At 44.6% G+C, this 17,093-nt stretch overlaps 1 protein-coding gene across 23 annotated transcripts in view; it reads right to left on the bottom strand.

Annotated features, from left to right (window-relative positions):
* Positions 1-2,622: 2,622 nt before the first annotated feature.
* The window catches only part of MACF1 (microtubule actin crosslinking factor 1), a 332,081-nt gene continuing 317,610 nt past the window's right edge, over positions 2,623-17,093 (bottom strand). For 15 of the 23 annotated variants that reach the window (XM_034649704.1, XM_034649718.1, XM_034649730.1 and 12 more), the window contains 5 exons: positions 14,377-14,494; positions 7,310-7,521; positions 6,685-6,795; positions 4,147-4,276; positions 2,623-3,303 (listed from right to left, as the gene is read on the bottom strand). In XM_034649704.1, coding sequence (XP_034505595.1) covers positions 3,047-3,303; positions 4,147-4,276; positions 6,685-6,795; positions 7,310-7,521; positions 14,377-14,494 — 828 coding nt within the window. In that variant the 3' untranslated portion in view covers positions 2,623-3,046. The remainder of the gene's footprint in view (positions 3,304-4,146; positions 4,277-6,684; positions 6,796-7,309; positions 7,522-14,376; positions 14,495-17,093) is intronic. The other 8 variants (XM_034649743.1, XM_034649805.1, XM_034649810.1 and 5 more) reach the window with 2 other exon arrangements.

The raw sequence follows: 17,093 nt of genomic DNA, 5'->3' as shown, positions 1-17,093 counted from the left end.
AACCTCCACGGGCTGCTCCGTCCGCTGCCCTGAGCCAGAGATGAAGGCGACCAGTCTCTGCCCGAGTGGCTCGCCCCCCAACGGAGGTGATAAGTCAGGTGATCATAGTCTTTACAGAAGGCAGAACCAAGGCTGTGCTCAGACAGGGACCCTGGGCAAAGCGCCTGGAAGGACAGAGGACAAGGAGCTGGGACGTGGGGGCGGGGATGTGAGCGGAATCCTGGAACTCAGGAACCGGAAGGGAACCTAGGTGGGGAAGGTTTCGGAGAAAGTAGTGTCAAACGAGGGCTTTCCCCAGCCTCCTGCCATGCTGTGACCTTGGGCAGTTTCTGAACCACCCAGGCCTGTTGCTCATCTGTGAATGGGGTCACGGTGGGGTTGTAGATAGAGCACTTAGCACAGTGACTGGCCTATGGCAAGCGGTCAATAAATGTTAGCTGTAGTTACTGTATTATTCAAGGCCCCAGGGACTCCTGCATCTCTACCCAGCTGACACCCAATTTGTATCTCAGATTTAGCACTGGTATCCCAGGTAATGTTAGGCTTTTTTTCTGGCATCCCTATGCATATACCTCGCATGTAGGTGTTTGGTGAATGGAAATACAATTTGTGCAGATTCCACCACTAGCTGAGCTTTGCTGCAAAGACTAAGGGAGGAATTACTTGGTAAAAACAAACAAAAAAACAAGTGATCACAGTCCAGAATCTGAAAGGATGGAGGTCAAGCTGTTTTAACTATGCTTCTGCTGCCAGGAAGCCTAGAGAAGCAAATTTGGGTGAAAATACTATCCTGCACAGTTCTGGCAGCTTGAAGTTACTTAATTCCAGGGGGGAATAGAGTAAGCACTTCCTTCAGAATCCATCAGACTGGATTTCTTTTAATCTGGATATTTGGATTCAAACAGCTGTGGGAGGGACACCTGGGTGGCTCAGTTGGTTAGGCGTCTGCCTTCAGCTCAGGTCATGATCTCAGGGTTCTGGGATCGAGTCCCGCATTGGGCTCTTTGCTTAGCAGGAAGTCGGCTTCTCCCTCTCCCTGCCGCTCCCTCTACTTGTGCTGTTAAATAAATAAAAACAAAATCTTAAAAAAAATTCTATCAAACAGTGTGGCAAACATGTATCCATCTCACCCAATTCCTGATCATACGAGTATGTATGGCTTAATGATCAGAAACACAGGTGGCCTGAGTTTGAACCCCTTTCCTACATCTCAAGTTCTCTTGTTACTTCCTAGCCTAATTCCTGTTAGAATTACTTAATATTTGGCTGTTCTAATTATTATTATAAAATCAAGTAGGGGCTAAAGGAAATAGAAATGCCAGGCTTAAATAGGGAATCAATGATTGATTCAAGGTCCATTTTTGCCCTTTATTAATTCTGTGATCTCAGGCAAATAACCCTTCTCCCACTTTCCCATTCCAGTGTCTCCATCTGGAAAAGGAAGGAGCTGGATTTGATGACCAATTTTGCTTTCACTTTTGAAATTCTGTCATTTAACCAGAAATTTCAGCCTACTGTGGGAAACTGGCCCCATCCTCTCAAACCTGGGATCTTTGTGATTTCTAATACAGAAATTTTCTTACATACTGTTATTTGTGTAATCAGCTAAGTGGAGCACATTCCCTATAGATTTATATTAACGATAGCCTGATTATTTCTTTGTTGCTTTGTTAAAATTAACAAGGATGAAATAAACAAGAAAAAAAAATCTATTCGTGAACTCCATAATTTATCCACCAAGATATTTTGAGTTGAATAATGCATTTAAGTACCTAAAACACAATCATACCCAGGGTAACAGGTTATATATAAGGTAATAGTTGAGAAGAAAATCAGGAAATACAAATTTGTTACTGCAAGCAATTTTAATACAAAAGTGTGTCTTGTTTTTAAACAGTTCATTGGTAGAGCTTCAGTTTCTGCCTCAATTAAAACCAATTGAGATAATCACACAGCAACATGGTCGGAGCTGAAGAGGAACAGCAGCTAAAAAACAGGAGCCCCAGACAGCCCCTCTTCATGGTCACTTGGTCAGTTGACTTTGTTACTCACAAAAAAAGACGGAAGCAAACGGGACTTGTTAACAGGTGTGCTGGTGAACTCCTTTGAAGGACAAGCAAAGTGTTTATGCCACATTTTCAGAATAGGCTCGTGGAATTCATTCCTCGGTTTGTGGGAAGTTGATCGATCATTTAAATAAATAGCAAAAATGCAGATAAACAAATGTGTAATTCACAGTGCCACCAAGGAGTCTCCCCTTGCCAAGGGCCTGGGTCCCGGTGAGCACAGGAGTTGTTGGTGGCTGGGCTGAATAGGAAGTTACAAACCAGTACTCTTAAAAACCCTAATGTTTTGACGTCTTCTGGAACAGTCATATTTACCCCTGAATTCTAGCAGCTATTTGTCCTTTAAACACCCAGTATGAGCCAGTATTCGAAGTATTGCAATGAACTCCTTTCGCTGATCACGTGCAAACGTTACCACAGCAGGTTCCCGCTCTTCAGCTAAAATCACACAGCATTAAAAACACTGGAAAAAGCAATTAGGAGTGCCCTCCCCTCAGGTCTTGCTAATTGAGGTGTCTGTGATTTACAAAAGAAGAGTTCCTTAAACACTGCAGGATTCTTATTATTTTTTTAATATAATTTATCTTGCTGGGACAGCAAGTTGAGTTTATAAAGAAGATGCATTTAGGAATAATCCTAAAAGATAAAGCAGGTTTACAACCCTGCACCGCGCAGAAACCCTAGTTAGAGGCTTTTTTTTTTTAATACACATTCTCATCTTGACCTTCTCACCTGCTCTTCTCAAATATTTCATTTCTGGGCCCCATCCATTACAGGGTTACCAGGAGGCAAATTTTATCTACATAAATATTCACATGAAAATAGTAACTTACAAAAAGAAAAAAAAATAAGGCAGCTTCATAACACAATTATTCTTTTACACTTTTAACAATATAACTTCTCCTGTTCAGAATAAATATACGCCCAATGTACGGAGCAGGCTTCAAAGTGGCTAGAGGCCTGGGGGTGCTTGTGCAGTGTTATCGCTTGGGACCCAGAGTCCTGGGGGAGGCAGTGGTGGTCTTCTTAGACATGGTTGGGATTTTGGAAGGCTTGTTTAGCCCTCTCCTGGAGTTGCCCTGGCCCCCTGCGGCGCTGCTCTCCGAAGTGTCTGAACAAGCAGACTGTGTCTCTAAAAGGTCAAAGTCAGAGGCATCGCTTCCTCGCCGGCTACTGGCCCGACTCCCGGCCTGACTCCCGGCCCGACTCCCAGGGCGACTGGCTGACTTTTTAGGGTCTGGAATTCGAGAATAAAGCAGCAGACTTAATAGAGATAACATGGAGGACAGCGAGAACAAGTGACCATTGGTCAGGACTCTGACTCCAAAACCACCTGATATGCTGTGTGACCCTGGGCAAATCAGAGCCTTTCTGGACCCCCCATCTCCTCATCTACACAGCAGTTGCCTGAAACCTTTTCTGGTTTTGTGATTCTCCTTGAGAAGCTTGCCTCCCGAGGATTAGAAGCCAGTTTCTCTCAGCTGCACATGACCTCGCGTGGCCCCCAGAGTGGTGCCAAGCAGGACTGCTCAGTCACCTGGGCACAGAGGAGAGCCCGCTATAGGGGGTGGGGTCGGGACAGGCGAAGAGAGTCCCAGAAATGAGGCCAATTTGTAGGCTTCCATGAGGAACATCAATAGGTGAACAGATGTGATCTTTCTCTGACTTTCTCAGCTTGCCAACAGCTATCACAAACACAGTGTTGGAAAAATTACTAGCAAACTGCCAGTCCCAACAATGAGTGGCCTTCTGAGGAAGGCCCACTTTAGGAGGCCCCTCCTGCCTTCTGCATTCTCTCAAACATGGTCATTCCTGATCCAGAACAGGGGGCCCGGCTTTAGCCATAGAAGCCTCTGCTCTCAAAAGGCATGGCTACAGCTAGCTACAGTAGTGGGAGGGAAAGGAAAGGGCAGTAGAGAATCTGCCGGGCTCTCTGGACATCGCACCTAATGCTGCTCTCATTACTTGCTCTTTGGAGAGCGGTGAGGCACCGCCCAAAGGCTGCTGTTCCCCAATTCTTAGCCTGGCCACTCCCCCTCCCCGTGCACCCCAAAGCCTATGGACGGGGACAGGTACTTACCGGCCCGATTCGTTTTGGCACCTGTAGAGACTGGGGAAGAGCTATTGCTAGTATCACCAGCAAGGGATGTTCGACTAGAGTGAAAAGTTGGTGTTGGTCGTTTCAACTTGCTGCCTGTTGATGGAATAACCTTAAAAAAAAAAAAAAAAATGAAAGGTCAAATTTACTAGGTAAAATTTTTGAAATTCAATTTTAAAAGGTCTACTTAAGCCTCCTCACATCTATTCGATTGGAAAGCAAATTAAAAGTCCAGGAAAACAAAGATTTATTTTCAAAGGGTCCGAGGTCATATATTTTAATAATTCCAACCCACAAAAGGTCTTAAGTTCCAATTTAAAATTTCACAATGTCTTCTAAACTTCTATTAGAAATTTACTGACAAATATGATACTGACAAATTTCCACTAGAAATGGCCAAAAAAAAAAAAAATCCAAATAATCCCAAGTGTCAAAGTGTTGGGGTTAAAAATTTGAAAGATGGGTTCTAGCCCTAAATATTTAGCACGGAGATGCAAAGATCACTCCAACCTCTCTCACTAGATGCGTGTGTGCAGGAACCTTAGTCAAGCCAAGATCTATTTCTTCACTGGAAAGAATGGCGATAACCACACTCCGTCTCTTGTTCAATCCACTGGGCCACCCCGTATCTGCGTGGCTCAGTCTCCCATTTCCTCCAGGCGGCGTGGCTGGAATGGCTGATCAGAGAGGCCTTGCCGCACTCCCCAAGACACCCTATCTTGCTCTCCTCCCCCTGCTTCAGGATCTGGCGGGCCTACTCTTGTTTGCAGCCCTGCCTGCATTCAAGTCTAAACTCCATAAAAACAGGGACTTTGTTTTGTTCATGGTCCCATCCTTAGCACCTACAACCGTGTCTGGAACAGAAGACGGGCTCAATAAAAGCTTGCTGAATAAATCATGTGTAGAAGCGCTTCCTAGTGGAAAAGGAGCTGGACAGATACACGTTACTACTATCGGGAGGGGCAACATTTCCCACTGAGTGTCAGGTGTTTTGTTTTGGTTTTTTTTGCCTGTTTTTTTCTTTTTTTTTTTAAAGATAGTAGTAGACTTAATTTGGAGAAGGAAAACTTAAGTCTATTTTAAAAACCACTCAGGCCACAAAACACTGTTCTAATTTTTCTTTTAAATTGTGTAAACTGTTTTCCAGGACCTTTAATATGTTCATACAAATGGAAAGAGTAAAGCAACCTGTTTCATTGTGTTTCTTGTATTTCTTTAATTTAGAAAGGAAAAGCAGAAGCGGCAGAAAGTGATTAACATTCACGCACAAACCCTCCTGGCCCACACAGGAGGAAGAGCACCAGTTTCAGAAGCTACCGCTCGTGCGCACGGCCGCCGGGAAGACCGCAGCCCCGGAGCCCCTGGGCTGGGAGTTCACATCAGGATGCGGCCTGTGCAACACCCACAGGTTAGGAAAGGTGAAACCTCGAAATGAACAAAACAAAAGGTAAAACCTTAAGACAAAACAAAAAAGCTGGTCTATTTGAATCCTGTGAGTATTTTGTACTTCATAATTAAAACATTTAAAATTTTAGAACTTTTGAGACTTTCATGAAACTGGAGCCATTAAGGAAGAAGAAAAGCAAGGTAAGCATGTTGAGTCTTGGGGTTCTGGTGGCAGCAGGTCCCCAGATCATGTTCTAAACCGGACAGATTTCTGAACTGGAGGGTTAGCTGGGAGCAGATGAGTCCCAAAGCAGCAGCCCATAAACAGGCACTGGCTTCTTAACATTTCCCACTTTCTTGAGGCACAAGAATCCAGTATTTCCTAGCGGGAGCTAGAATGCAAATCTCCCTGCTCTCAGACAAGCCAGTGGCCCGTGATTTGTTTCTGAAACACCGCTCTTCCAAAAATGCTCCGGACATTTTAATGGTTGCACTCAAACATGCTTAACTGCCAGCGAGTGTATTCAGATCAAGGCTTTGGACACCCAAGTGACGAGGCCAAGAAATTCAGAAGTTAAAATCTGAGCTTCAGAGCAGTGACCACTGATACGGGGCTTGGCTGAGGTAGGCAGCGTACATGCCTCAGACCAGTCTGGCGATACCAACCACCCTGGGGAAGTGGCTCAGGGCAGGGGACGCCAGCCACTCTTCTGTTCTAAGCAAAGACAGAACATGGCTGAACATGCACCACAGTTGAATTTCAAGTGTTCGTAACTCGTCTGTGTAGCTCATGTTTGGAGACTCCAAGAGGCCTGAGTTTTATAAATAATATCCATAAACAGATCACCAGGAATGACCACTGTTTATCACCCTGGGAGAAAACATCATTCTAAAGAATGTTAGCAAGCTGTTAAACAATCCGGTTTTAGGCATCTTTTATTTATCTCCAATTTTGGTGAGTCCGAGTTAGAAACCCCCGAAAAACACTTGACTAGACGAATCAGCTGTGAGAGCAAGCACCATAGAGATGGAAGAGAGCATGGACTTGTGTCAGGAAGAGTAGCTGATCAAGGTCTGGGCATTAGCGAGGGCCTCGTCTTGACTGTGTCCTTAGTCAGCAAAACCATACTCTACCTCGGGGCTGGGCAGCTGGAGGTCAGGATAATGGCTGTCCCTGACAGGGGTGCCAGCTTTACTGTTTACCAACCAGGGTTTGTCATAACAGCGAGAGAACTGAAGTGGAGTCTGCGAAACGGAAATCCAAAGGGAAGGACGGGAACAATTGAAAATGCAACGGAAAGAAAGCAAATTGGGAACACGAAAAATAAATAGAAGACACTGAATTTTAAAGAAACAGAAAACAAAACAAAATGGGCATCAGTTCAACAGGATAAAAGGGACCAGGCAGAAAGGCAACAGCATTCTTCATAATTAACCCATCAAAACAAACTTATCCGTTAGCTTCGGCTGCAAAGATAATGCCTGGATTTCCAAAATTAGTAACTCTGGATGGAAAATATGTGGCAAAAAGTGTTTCTGACTTAAGATCTGAGTTCATATTTTAATAAATGTCCTTCAGAGTAAAATCTTAAAAGGTCCTATTATCTCCTGGGGCCTGGAAAGGCTGGTCTAGGTAGAGCTTGGTCTGTACGTCCTCACGTTCCTCTCCTTGCTGGAGGTGTTCAGAGGCTACATTCAACGACGACCATCTGTAAATATGGGAACAAAGAAGAAGGCCACGAGGAAGGTCGGTACGTACCTTGGTACCACTGGCTGGGGTGGCTGGAGAAGACGGCATGGACGTACAGCTGTGGTTACTCTGACTAGCGCTGGAGCTGGAGCGGGTGGGGGAAGCAGCCCGGGAAGACGGTTTGGACCTTCGACCCCGTGACCGGAAAGGGGTCATTCCCTGGGATGCCCCCTCAGGTAGGATGAATTTCTCTCTGAGTTCGATGTTAGTTCTACCTCGTGCTAAAAAAGCAATAAACACACACATACAATGTCAGTGAATCTTAAAAAATTGTATCTTTGATGGTCAAACAGCTGCTTGACCCCATGAAAACAGTTACACAGGCTACAGGTTTAGTACCATCTGTGGATTCTTTTGGAGTAGACAGAAATTCATGATCTGTCAGTCTGTCATGATTCTTACCCATAGCAGACAATTGACTAACCAGCCCCTTGGTCTGTCACAATCAAGAACTTCATATACAAAGTACCATGCCATTCTGTGGCAATGCTCTTGCCCTGCCACTGGCCCCGGGGCAAGCAGACCGTAACTCAACGTCAAAGAAAGCGGATGCAGCAGTGCACAAACCTCCGACATTAAATCAAAATCCCTCTTTTCTCTCTCATAGTACATGTGTACTTTTTGCTCAGATTTTGCAGTATATATAGTAACTAAATAGTGGAGAAAAAAATCATTGAAATCAACATTGTCCAGACTCTTCTATTTGAATTCAGTTGATAATAATCCGAAGGGAAGGGGTCCAGAAACTCGGGATAAAAGATCAGGATAAAATCATTAAGAAGTAAACATGTGGGAGGAGAGAGAGAAAGATCAGGACCATGCACAAAACTTGCCAGTGAGAAACGTTAAGTCAAAAACTGAAAGCAACAAGAAGCTGAAGGGACAACGGCAAGTGGGAGGAACGTCAGGGTAGAAACAATCTGGAAACTGCTCTGAAGGCCAGTAGGTATTGTCCCATGGCTTTCTGGAGCTGTAAGACCAGAACTTAAAATCTGGATTTGGTCAGAAGATTCCAAGGATGGCCAACATAAATGTTAAATGTGAAAGACACTACTAATTTAAAAGAAATAATTCCTCCGGAATATGTCCTTAGATTATTTCTCACCGGAAGGTGTTATTCTGCAATAACTTCCTACCTCCTCATCCATCCTGCACTGTTTACTTTTTAGATGATGCTAGATAGACCCGAACAGACAGGACAGGACCACTGGTGAAACTCGGGAAAAGGGAATCAATTGTTATATACAGAACGTTTGTTGTTCTTTTCTGATGTAAGATTTTTCATTCTGGCCAGGAACCATGACTTCAGCAGATCTAAGGTAGCTGTGCCCACCCCCTCTTCTGCCCAAACCTGCATGTCCTCAAGGGAACCGAGTAATCTTGGTAGACTCAGATTTTATATCAGGTTGCATGGGTGTCCAAGCAGGGCAGTTCCAAATTCCGAGATCAAATTCTTCTCAATATACTACATTGACATAACATATCCAGGTGTCAGGTTAAAAGGGCTGATATGGCGGGGGGGGGGGGGGCNTGGCTCAGTCGTTAAGCGTCTGCCTTCCGCTCAGGGAGTGATCCCGGCGTTCTGGGATAGAGCCCTGAGTCAGGCTTCTGCCGCTGGGAGCCTGCTTCTTCCTCTCCCACTCCCCCTGCTTGTGTTCCCTTTCTTGCTGGCTGTCTCTCTCTCTGTCAAATAAATAAATAAAATCTTTAAAAAAAAAAAAAAAAGGGCTGACATGGGTATCACAACCTGAGTGAGAGTCTAGGCTCAGTGACCAACCAGGTCTTCCTGCTCCAGGCCTCAGCTTCCTCAGGCTGATCCCAATGTCAGGGTGGTCTGTAAATGCTAAGCTGTTTCGTTCCTCCTCAGGCCCCAACAGAATGTGCCCTTCACAGCTCATTCCTTGGACCTGGGTTCTCTACTCATCCATTTTCTGGACTTCAGTGCTTTCATCTGTGTCTATGCTAATGATTCTTCAAGAGACCTTCCTTCAGCACTAACACAGGTACTTCAGTAAGACTTTCCATCACTAATAACTGTTGATTCAGGACTTACACTTATTTATCTTGTGTTTGCTAATGTGCCCAGCCTAATGGTGGGCACACAGCAAAAGCACTAAGGTAACAGTGATGAGTGAAATTCATGACTCAGCTGAGGGTTCACCCAAAAAGAACTGCTTGTGACCCTGAGCTGTACCCAACTTCAGACATGCAGTTTAAGCCCAGTAAACATTTAATAGTTTATCTCTGCACCAACCCTCCCAGACAAGAACAACAGAGTGATAACAAGAGGAAGACTCTGAAATGGCATCTCAGATGAGGGCCATGGCATTTAACACGTCATGATAGAACGACATCACGCGCCCCATGCACTGCACCATTTACAGAGGGGGACACATGCAGTAGGGCACCTGTCACCAGTGACTGGTCAGCGTCCCTGTCAGCGTCCCCCAGACAAAGGAACTGAAGCACTCACAGAGGCTGAGGTCAAGGAGCGCCGTGGTAGGGCTGGGACTAGAACCAACGTCTCCCACCTGAGCTTTCCTTCCACCCCCCGGCCCCATGTACCCTCACCTACACTAGTGGTTCTCCACCTACCCCCACCCCACTCAGGCTCCCATCCCCACAACGCCACCTAAATCATCCTGACAAATTATTACTGGTAACTTTAAACTGTACGAAGGTTGAAATATATGGAAAAGTACAAAGAGTAAAAATCCCTTAATCTGACAACATAAGGGCCATCACTATTAAAATGCTGGTGTGTCTGTTCCTGTGCAAAACTGTGTGTATATATTCTTAAATACAAAAACATCAGGAACACTCCTCCATGCTTGACAGGTCTTGTGTAATTTCAACTAGCTGCAAAGTGTTATTTCATCATATGGACATCAATTTGTTTAACCAACCCTATGTTGTATTTTTAATTGGCTTACAATTTTTTAAACATTCTATACAATGTCCCAAGAAGTGACAAACTACTTGTAAAAGGTTTTTGTGCATATCAGTGATGATTTCCTTAGGATAAATTTCTATAAGTGGATTTTCCAGGGAGAAAGGATGCACACAAGATTTCTGATATTTGTCAACTGATCCCCCAAATTTTATACCAATGTACATTCTCCAAACTAATGTATGAGTATACTGAATTTACTTCACTTTAATGTTCTCTGTATTATTAAGAGTGTGTGTGCCCACATTTATGTGTACAGGCAAAATCTGATTCTGACACCTCTCTGCTGTTCTAATTTGCACGTGGGGGGATTACTACCTGCTCTCTTTTTGAAATACTCTCTTCCCTCGGCTCCAGGGCATCTGCTCTCCTGCTTCTCTTCCTTCCCACCCATCCTTAGACACTGAGTTCCCCTGGTTCTGTTCACAGTCCTGTTCTCCCCCTTAGAGTTTGAACCTGGTGGTGATGAGTTCACCCATCTGACTTCATTGCTGTCATACGGTCATGCCTGACTCCAAATGTATCCCCTACTCAGACCCTTGCCTGGACGTCAGAACCTTATATCCAATGACTGAACAGACACGATCAGAGCCAGAGACTGGGGAGTCAACACAGGTCCCTTCCTCCTGATGGCAGTTTGTTCTACTGATTGTATCTTCTAAAGCTTCTCAAACCCCCAGAGCATTCCCACACCCTCGCACCCCCTTACACTTATGTGATTCATGGAGCCTCTCCTCGACCCTGGATGGCTGTAGTAGGCTTCCAACTGGTCTCATTTCTCATCTCATCCCCCAAAATGGAATTTCTAAATAAAAACCTGACAACTCTGATGGCTCAAAATCCTCCCATGGTCTTCTACTGTTTATAGCAGTTTCCCAAACTAAGGTTTTTAAGGGGGTTCCTACAAAAAGAGTTCAATAAACACTCCCCCCGCCTTAGGAGATTCCTAATGCAATCAGTGTTTTGTAAGCTCTGGGAAGTTCTACAGTAAAGAAACCTTCTTAGCTTTAACCCAGTGTCTTCCAAAAGCACTTGATCATTATTTTTTGAAGATCACATCTTAGAGGCCAGGTCCTGAAGGCAACCATTTCAGTTTTTCAACACCAAAGAGGACGCTATTGTCTAAGGGACTCAGGCTGGCCACGTGATGTCGGTTAGTTACAACTGAGTTCTAAGCTGTTTAATGGGTAAAGAGTTTCCGTTTTACAAGATGAAAAGAGCCCTGTGGATGTGTGATAGTAGCACAACCACTGAACTGAACACTTCAAAATGGGTAAGACGGTGAATTGTAGGTTATGTGTATCTTGCCACAATAAAAAAAAATAAACATTCAGTTCTCAGCCAAACTGTCTTTCAAATCTTCATAAATGACATTTTCTAGATCTTCACTTATCTGGGGGAACTAATTTGTCTAATGCTCAAAAACACACCCTCAGATAAAGGTAGACCTATTTCTTAGGCATTGTTTTCATCACCATCCAAACCATAATGACCTCCTTTGTCATGGATGAATTCAGGAACTGAAACCTCCAATTTTTGGCAGTGTCACGAACCTACCTAGCTGAGTGTTTTCACTCTACACATCTGGCTAGAGCACCGTGCAGTCCGAGCTATCTCTCGCCTTTTGAAACAGTTGCGTGGAAGCGGGCAACAAATGATCAGCATGTTGGTACGACACTGTCATCGACAGTGTTCTAGCCTCTGTCCAACATTCTCTGTGGTCCAGACAGTCAAGGAAATGCAACACAAATGAATACAGAATCTCCCCCAGGCAGTGCTTCTAGAAACCATGTGAATCCTCACAGGATCCTTCATAGCTCCAGGAAACCCTTCTCTTTGTGATGTCCATACCCTCCCCAGTCACTTCGTACATCCACCCCAGCCTTTAAGTGTTCACCTCCTCGCGCAACTTTGTACTTGATTAGAAATGCTCATCCTGTCACTGGTAGACTTAAGACATCTAAGACTCCTGGGGAGTGCTGGACTCTTGCCATCAGGGGAATCGAGAGGATTACTGGGTGCTTGGAGGACACTCCTGGAGAGGCACAGAGGAAAGCCTTACCTTGTTTGCTCCCAGGGATCCTGAAAAGGCTACTATGTTCCTTAGAGAATAGGTACTACACGGCCCTCCCAAACTTCCTGGCGGGATTCCAGTTTTTAGCTATTAACATAAGGACAAAGCAAAGCAGTGTTGCCCTTGGCCAAGAGCATAAAGTTATTGTCAATAGAGCAAGTACAGCAGGCAGCAAACAGGCATCCAGATTCCAAAACATCACATGCAACATCTCTTCTGTTTGTTTAGTCCGATCATACAGGACAAAAAAAACCGAAACCTTACTAATAGACTTGCAAAGGAATAATGCTGTTTTACCAAGTTATGGTTAAAATCATATATATGGCTCCTGCTCCTGACTAAAACAATGAAGGAGGACTTTTATATCAAGGAAATTAGTTTGCAGTTTGCAATTAACTTATAAAACTGATTAAACCCTTTCAAGTTTTTATCAGAATAGGTACTTTCAAAATTCACTATATATACATATATATAAACTAATGAAAATTACTTTTGTTTACTAGAGTAAATGCGGAATGACATTTAAAATAAGAGAAGCTATGGTATATCTGAATTCATGTGAGGACTGCACCCTTTAGCTCTAAACACTTCAAAATAGGACTATAAATCACTTCCAAAGAAGTTATGTAACTGTACTGTAAACATTTTTGCCAGGTTTATAAATACACCTTACCAATTAAGTTACGCAGGCTGAACCAGCAATCCACACACAGAAAGGGGTGGGTATGTCAGCCTCTGAGACACCCAGCTCCCCGATCAGGAGCACACTTCAGAGCCACGCTAGTCTTGGACTGGAACCCTGTCTCTGCCATTCGTTAGTTGTCTGTCCTTAGGTAAGCTGTTGAACTTTTCTATAATTCCCTATTCTGTAAAGTGGAGGCCACCATAGAATCTATACCCCCACCCAAGTGTAAATGTGTATTATTTGTAAATTGCTTGTGACAGCGTGTAGTACCTAAGAAACTGTGTAAGTATCGGTTACATACATAGAAGCTCGAACGAATCCCATGGGCACTGTTTCAACAGAAGTGCTCTATGCTCTGTCAACTTGGAAGTTAGAAAAGCTACGGCTCGGCTATTTCAAAGCATTTGTGAAGGCAGCAGGTGCCACAGAGCCAAGAGGTGCTACAGGCGAGGAAGCAAAGCCATTCTCAACAGGCTGGGGTATGGGGAAGGAGGGACAAAGCTTAAAAGCCAACCTATGGGAGACTGACTGGAAATCGAAGAGCTGGAATCAGAGCGCTTTATTTTACTCCCAGGATGGTGAACTAGAATAAAAAAAAATAAAGAAACACAAAGAAACAGAGACAGCAGGAAACGCAGAAACCGGTCAAGAAAGACAAACCAGCAGACAGTGGGGGAGCCTCCTGTGTACCCACATGCAGCTGGCTAACAGGAAAAAGGAAAGGACGCAGTTGAGGAGGACTGAGCCACCGGAACTCGATCACCTGGCCTTGCGGCAACGCTCACACACCTGTGCCTGCAGGTGCAAGCATCATCCTCAGTTCCCCTCCTGCCGCGGGGCTGGCAGGCCTGCCCTTCCATGTTTTGTACCCCCCGGTCTTGCTTCGGTGATCAACTCTCTCGCAAGTGTCTGTGCTCATTGCTCAGTATTCTTTACCCCCTCTCCCGGCCAAGGGAGAACCCCCAGTCCTTCCCTGCATGGAAGGGCCTAACACCCGCCCCAGGTTTCCGGCATAGGAATTACGGGCAGAGGGGTCAGGAGCACTAACCAGGAACCTCAACGGCTTCATTAGGCTCTTTCTAGGCTGAACACCTTTCAAACTGAAACATTTGAAGACAACAATAAACTCCTAATTCTTGTTACTGTGTCCCTCAAAACCTGTCTCCCCTTTCAGCCGAGATCTCCCGCCTTCTCTTCTTGGTCTCCTTGGGCACCCCAAAGTTCTAATCCGTGCTGGTAGAGCGATATCTGGGCAGCTTAACAAAATAAAAACCAAACAGACACACTACTGACACTTTGTGTAAGCAGGAAAGATCAGTGGCGAGGGCGTACCTTATGTGTAATTCATGCTCAGGAAGGTTCCTTACCTCGGCAGGGGTCATTTTTCACTAAAAATTCATCCAGGGCCATCCATCCTCCACCAACTCGGACCATCACGGTGCTACGCAGGATGCGGACCAGCCGCAGCTGCTGGGAGTCCCCGAACTGCAGGACCAAGGGAGAGTGATGAGTGAGTGTGCCTTATAGCAGGCCGAGGCCTCCTTCCCAGAGCAGGCTGTATTCAGACGAGACAAGTGATAATTTGACACTTTGGGGAGGATTTTAACTCACTAGTTGGCATTTTCACAAAACAATTTAAAATATGGAAAAGCGGAGATATCAAGGTAAAGAATGGTGTCGATATTCTTTCTACTGGGACAAAGTTAACTTTCGGTGGTCACACCCCTCCCCCTGCACCAAAAGGGGGAGGGCAGAGGACAGATAGACGTTAGCTCACCTCGATTCTTTTAAACATTCTGCCCAGATTAAAACCCAGTAGTAAAATTGTTATGTTAGTTTGCTTTCATAAAAGGTGGATATAAAGTGGATGTCAACTTCTGAATACAGTGTGCTTGAAAGGTAAACGGAGAAGAGCAAATACTATTTCAAGCCTTAAGGAAACCCTTGCAAGCATCATTATTATTACAAGCTTAGACGGAAATTTGATTTTCCACACAAGGTTTTCAGAAATAAGCCCTCAGTATTCTCTAATTGTGATGTCACCAAGCAGAAAAGTTTCTTCAGCTGAGCAAATGACTGTGGCATTTATACTAAAATCTAGTTGAAAAAATTAAAATTGTAATCTACCATGCTGATTATAAATAGTATTTAACAACCATTTTTGGGATATTAAGGCAAGCATGACTTTCTGGTATTTATTTTTTCCTTTAACATCCCTGCTTCCCAGCCTGTTAACATCTGGAGTTTCCCATTGCATAAATTACCCTCTTCCTAAAATAAGGTAAGAGGCAACAAAAGGGAATCATGCAGAGATCCCAAAACAAAAACCAAACATCTGGTAGAAGAAATAACATTCCTAAAATTATTTAATTCAAGGAGAATGTTGGCATAGGGGGAGGAGTGAAGGGACTAAGTAGTTAATTAAGATTTCTCAAATTATAAAGGAGAACCGTAACTCTGAAACAAGGCACAAAAACTGAAAATGCCAGAAAAGATGTCTGACAAGGACATATCATAACCGACCTCCCTCAAAATGAATGTATTTGTGGTAATTGTCGGTATTACCCCGTACTGGCTCAAGTGCACTGTTCACACAGGCAGCAAGGTGACTGAAAAACACCATCCCCCTCCCCAGTCCTTTACTTCGAAAATGAAAGAGTCTTACATCTCTCATCCCCACAGTTGTTAAGATTTTCTAGAGTGACCACAGCAACAGCATGGTGTAGTATAAAAAGCACTGAAGTGGGTGCCCAGAGGTGTGAGGGAATAAGTGTCCTGTCCCGGGAAGGAAGCTGCCCCTTTGGCCCCTGAGGGCGCCTCCCTCAGAAGCTGGCCCAATAGAGAAAATGGGGAGGCCCTGTGGGAGAATTCTGCCACATCCAAGAGCAGGGACGGCCCAAGTCACTCGAGTCACTAGTCAGGGTCTCTCTGGATTGGTGGAGAGGGAGGAAATAAGGGCCTCTATGTCCTCCACAGTGGATCAGGAAGGGACTCCAAGAAGAATTTACCTTTAACGTCACTGTGTCCCATAGATTATGTGTCTGTCAGCTTCTAGAACTACTTCACTCATCTCATTCTTTTTTTCTCCTTAACTTCTTACTAAAGCCCTCTCTGAAAGAGTCTGACTTGTTTCTGCTAAGCTGTAGGGAAAAGGAGGTTTGATCCAAGCCAGCAGCTGAAGTAGCTGGGGGCACTGAGGCCAGAGTGAGAGTGGGAGAAGGGGCTACAGCAGCCCTAAAACCGGGGGCCTGTGCAAACCTGGCAGAGCTGGGCTGTCAGTGAGGCACAGATACTGGAAACGTCTCGGGGCAACAGTAACTTTGGTTTCCTTAACTGGAAAATCCCTTATGGTGACCCGGGTTCTTGCAGTGGTTCTGACGCTAGCTGTGTGACTGTCAGCATGGGAGCCTTCAGGTCTCAGGTGCTTTGTGCACAAAATGAACCGCATGACTCTGTTCCAACATTGGAACTAACTCGTCTGACCCTCTGCCAGTCAGTGGAGCACCGGACGAGGACATCAGTGCCACTTCAAAGGATGCCTGGGCCCCACATGCAGGTATGAGGAAACAGGCCCAGCTCTGAGGTATGCCTTGGCACTGTGCTGCAATGATATTTTAAACCCTCTTTGACTGTTCTTGTCTTTCGTTTCTACCCTCTGTTCTTCCCACTGGCCCAGAATGTTACTGTAGTGAATGATTATGGCAGTGCCTGGGACTTAACACTGATCAAGGGCCTCAAATCACCTGTTAGTGTTTCTAATTTCACATCACAAGATAGACTTTACCCATGCAACTTCCTTCCATTTGAAGACACAGGACCCCAGAGCCCTCAAAAAGATCTACAAGGTTAGAATTACCAAGTGGAGTCAAAAGCATTCAATCTTTTCTTGCAAGTCTAAATTGATCCCTTAGATTTTGGCTAACTGGACGTAAGCAGCAAACTTCAAGCTGTGACCAAATCATGACTGTTATACCACGTTTCTCAGGCACCTCAAAATTATAATATATGCGATAAATACAAGTAAATAGGTATCTGAACAGACTGAGTACTTAAGTACCCCAAGACTTTTTTGATTTCACGTACG

This window comes from Ailuropoda melanoleuca, chromosome 2 (assembly GCF_002007445.2).
Source record: "Ailuropoda melanoleuca isolate Jingjing chromosome 2, ASM200744v2, whole genome shotgun sequence".
Lineage (NCBI taxonomy): Eukaryota > Metazoa > Chordata > Mammalia > Carnivora > Ursidae > Ailuropoda > Ailuropoda melanoleuca.
The sequence above is the reverse complement of the archived record's forward strand: the minus strand, read 5'-3'. Positions and strand labels throughout refer to the sequence as shown.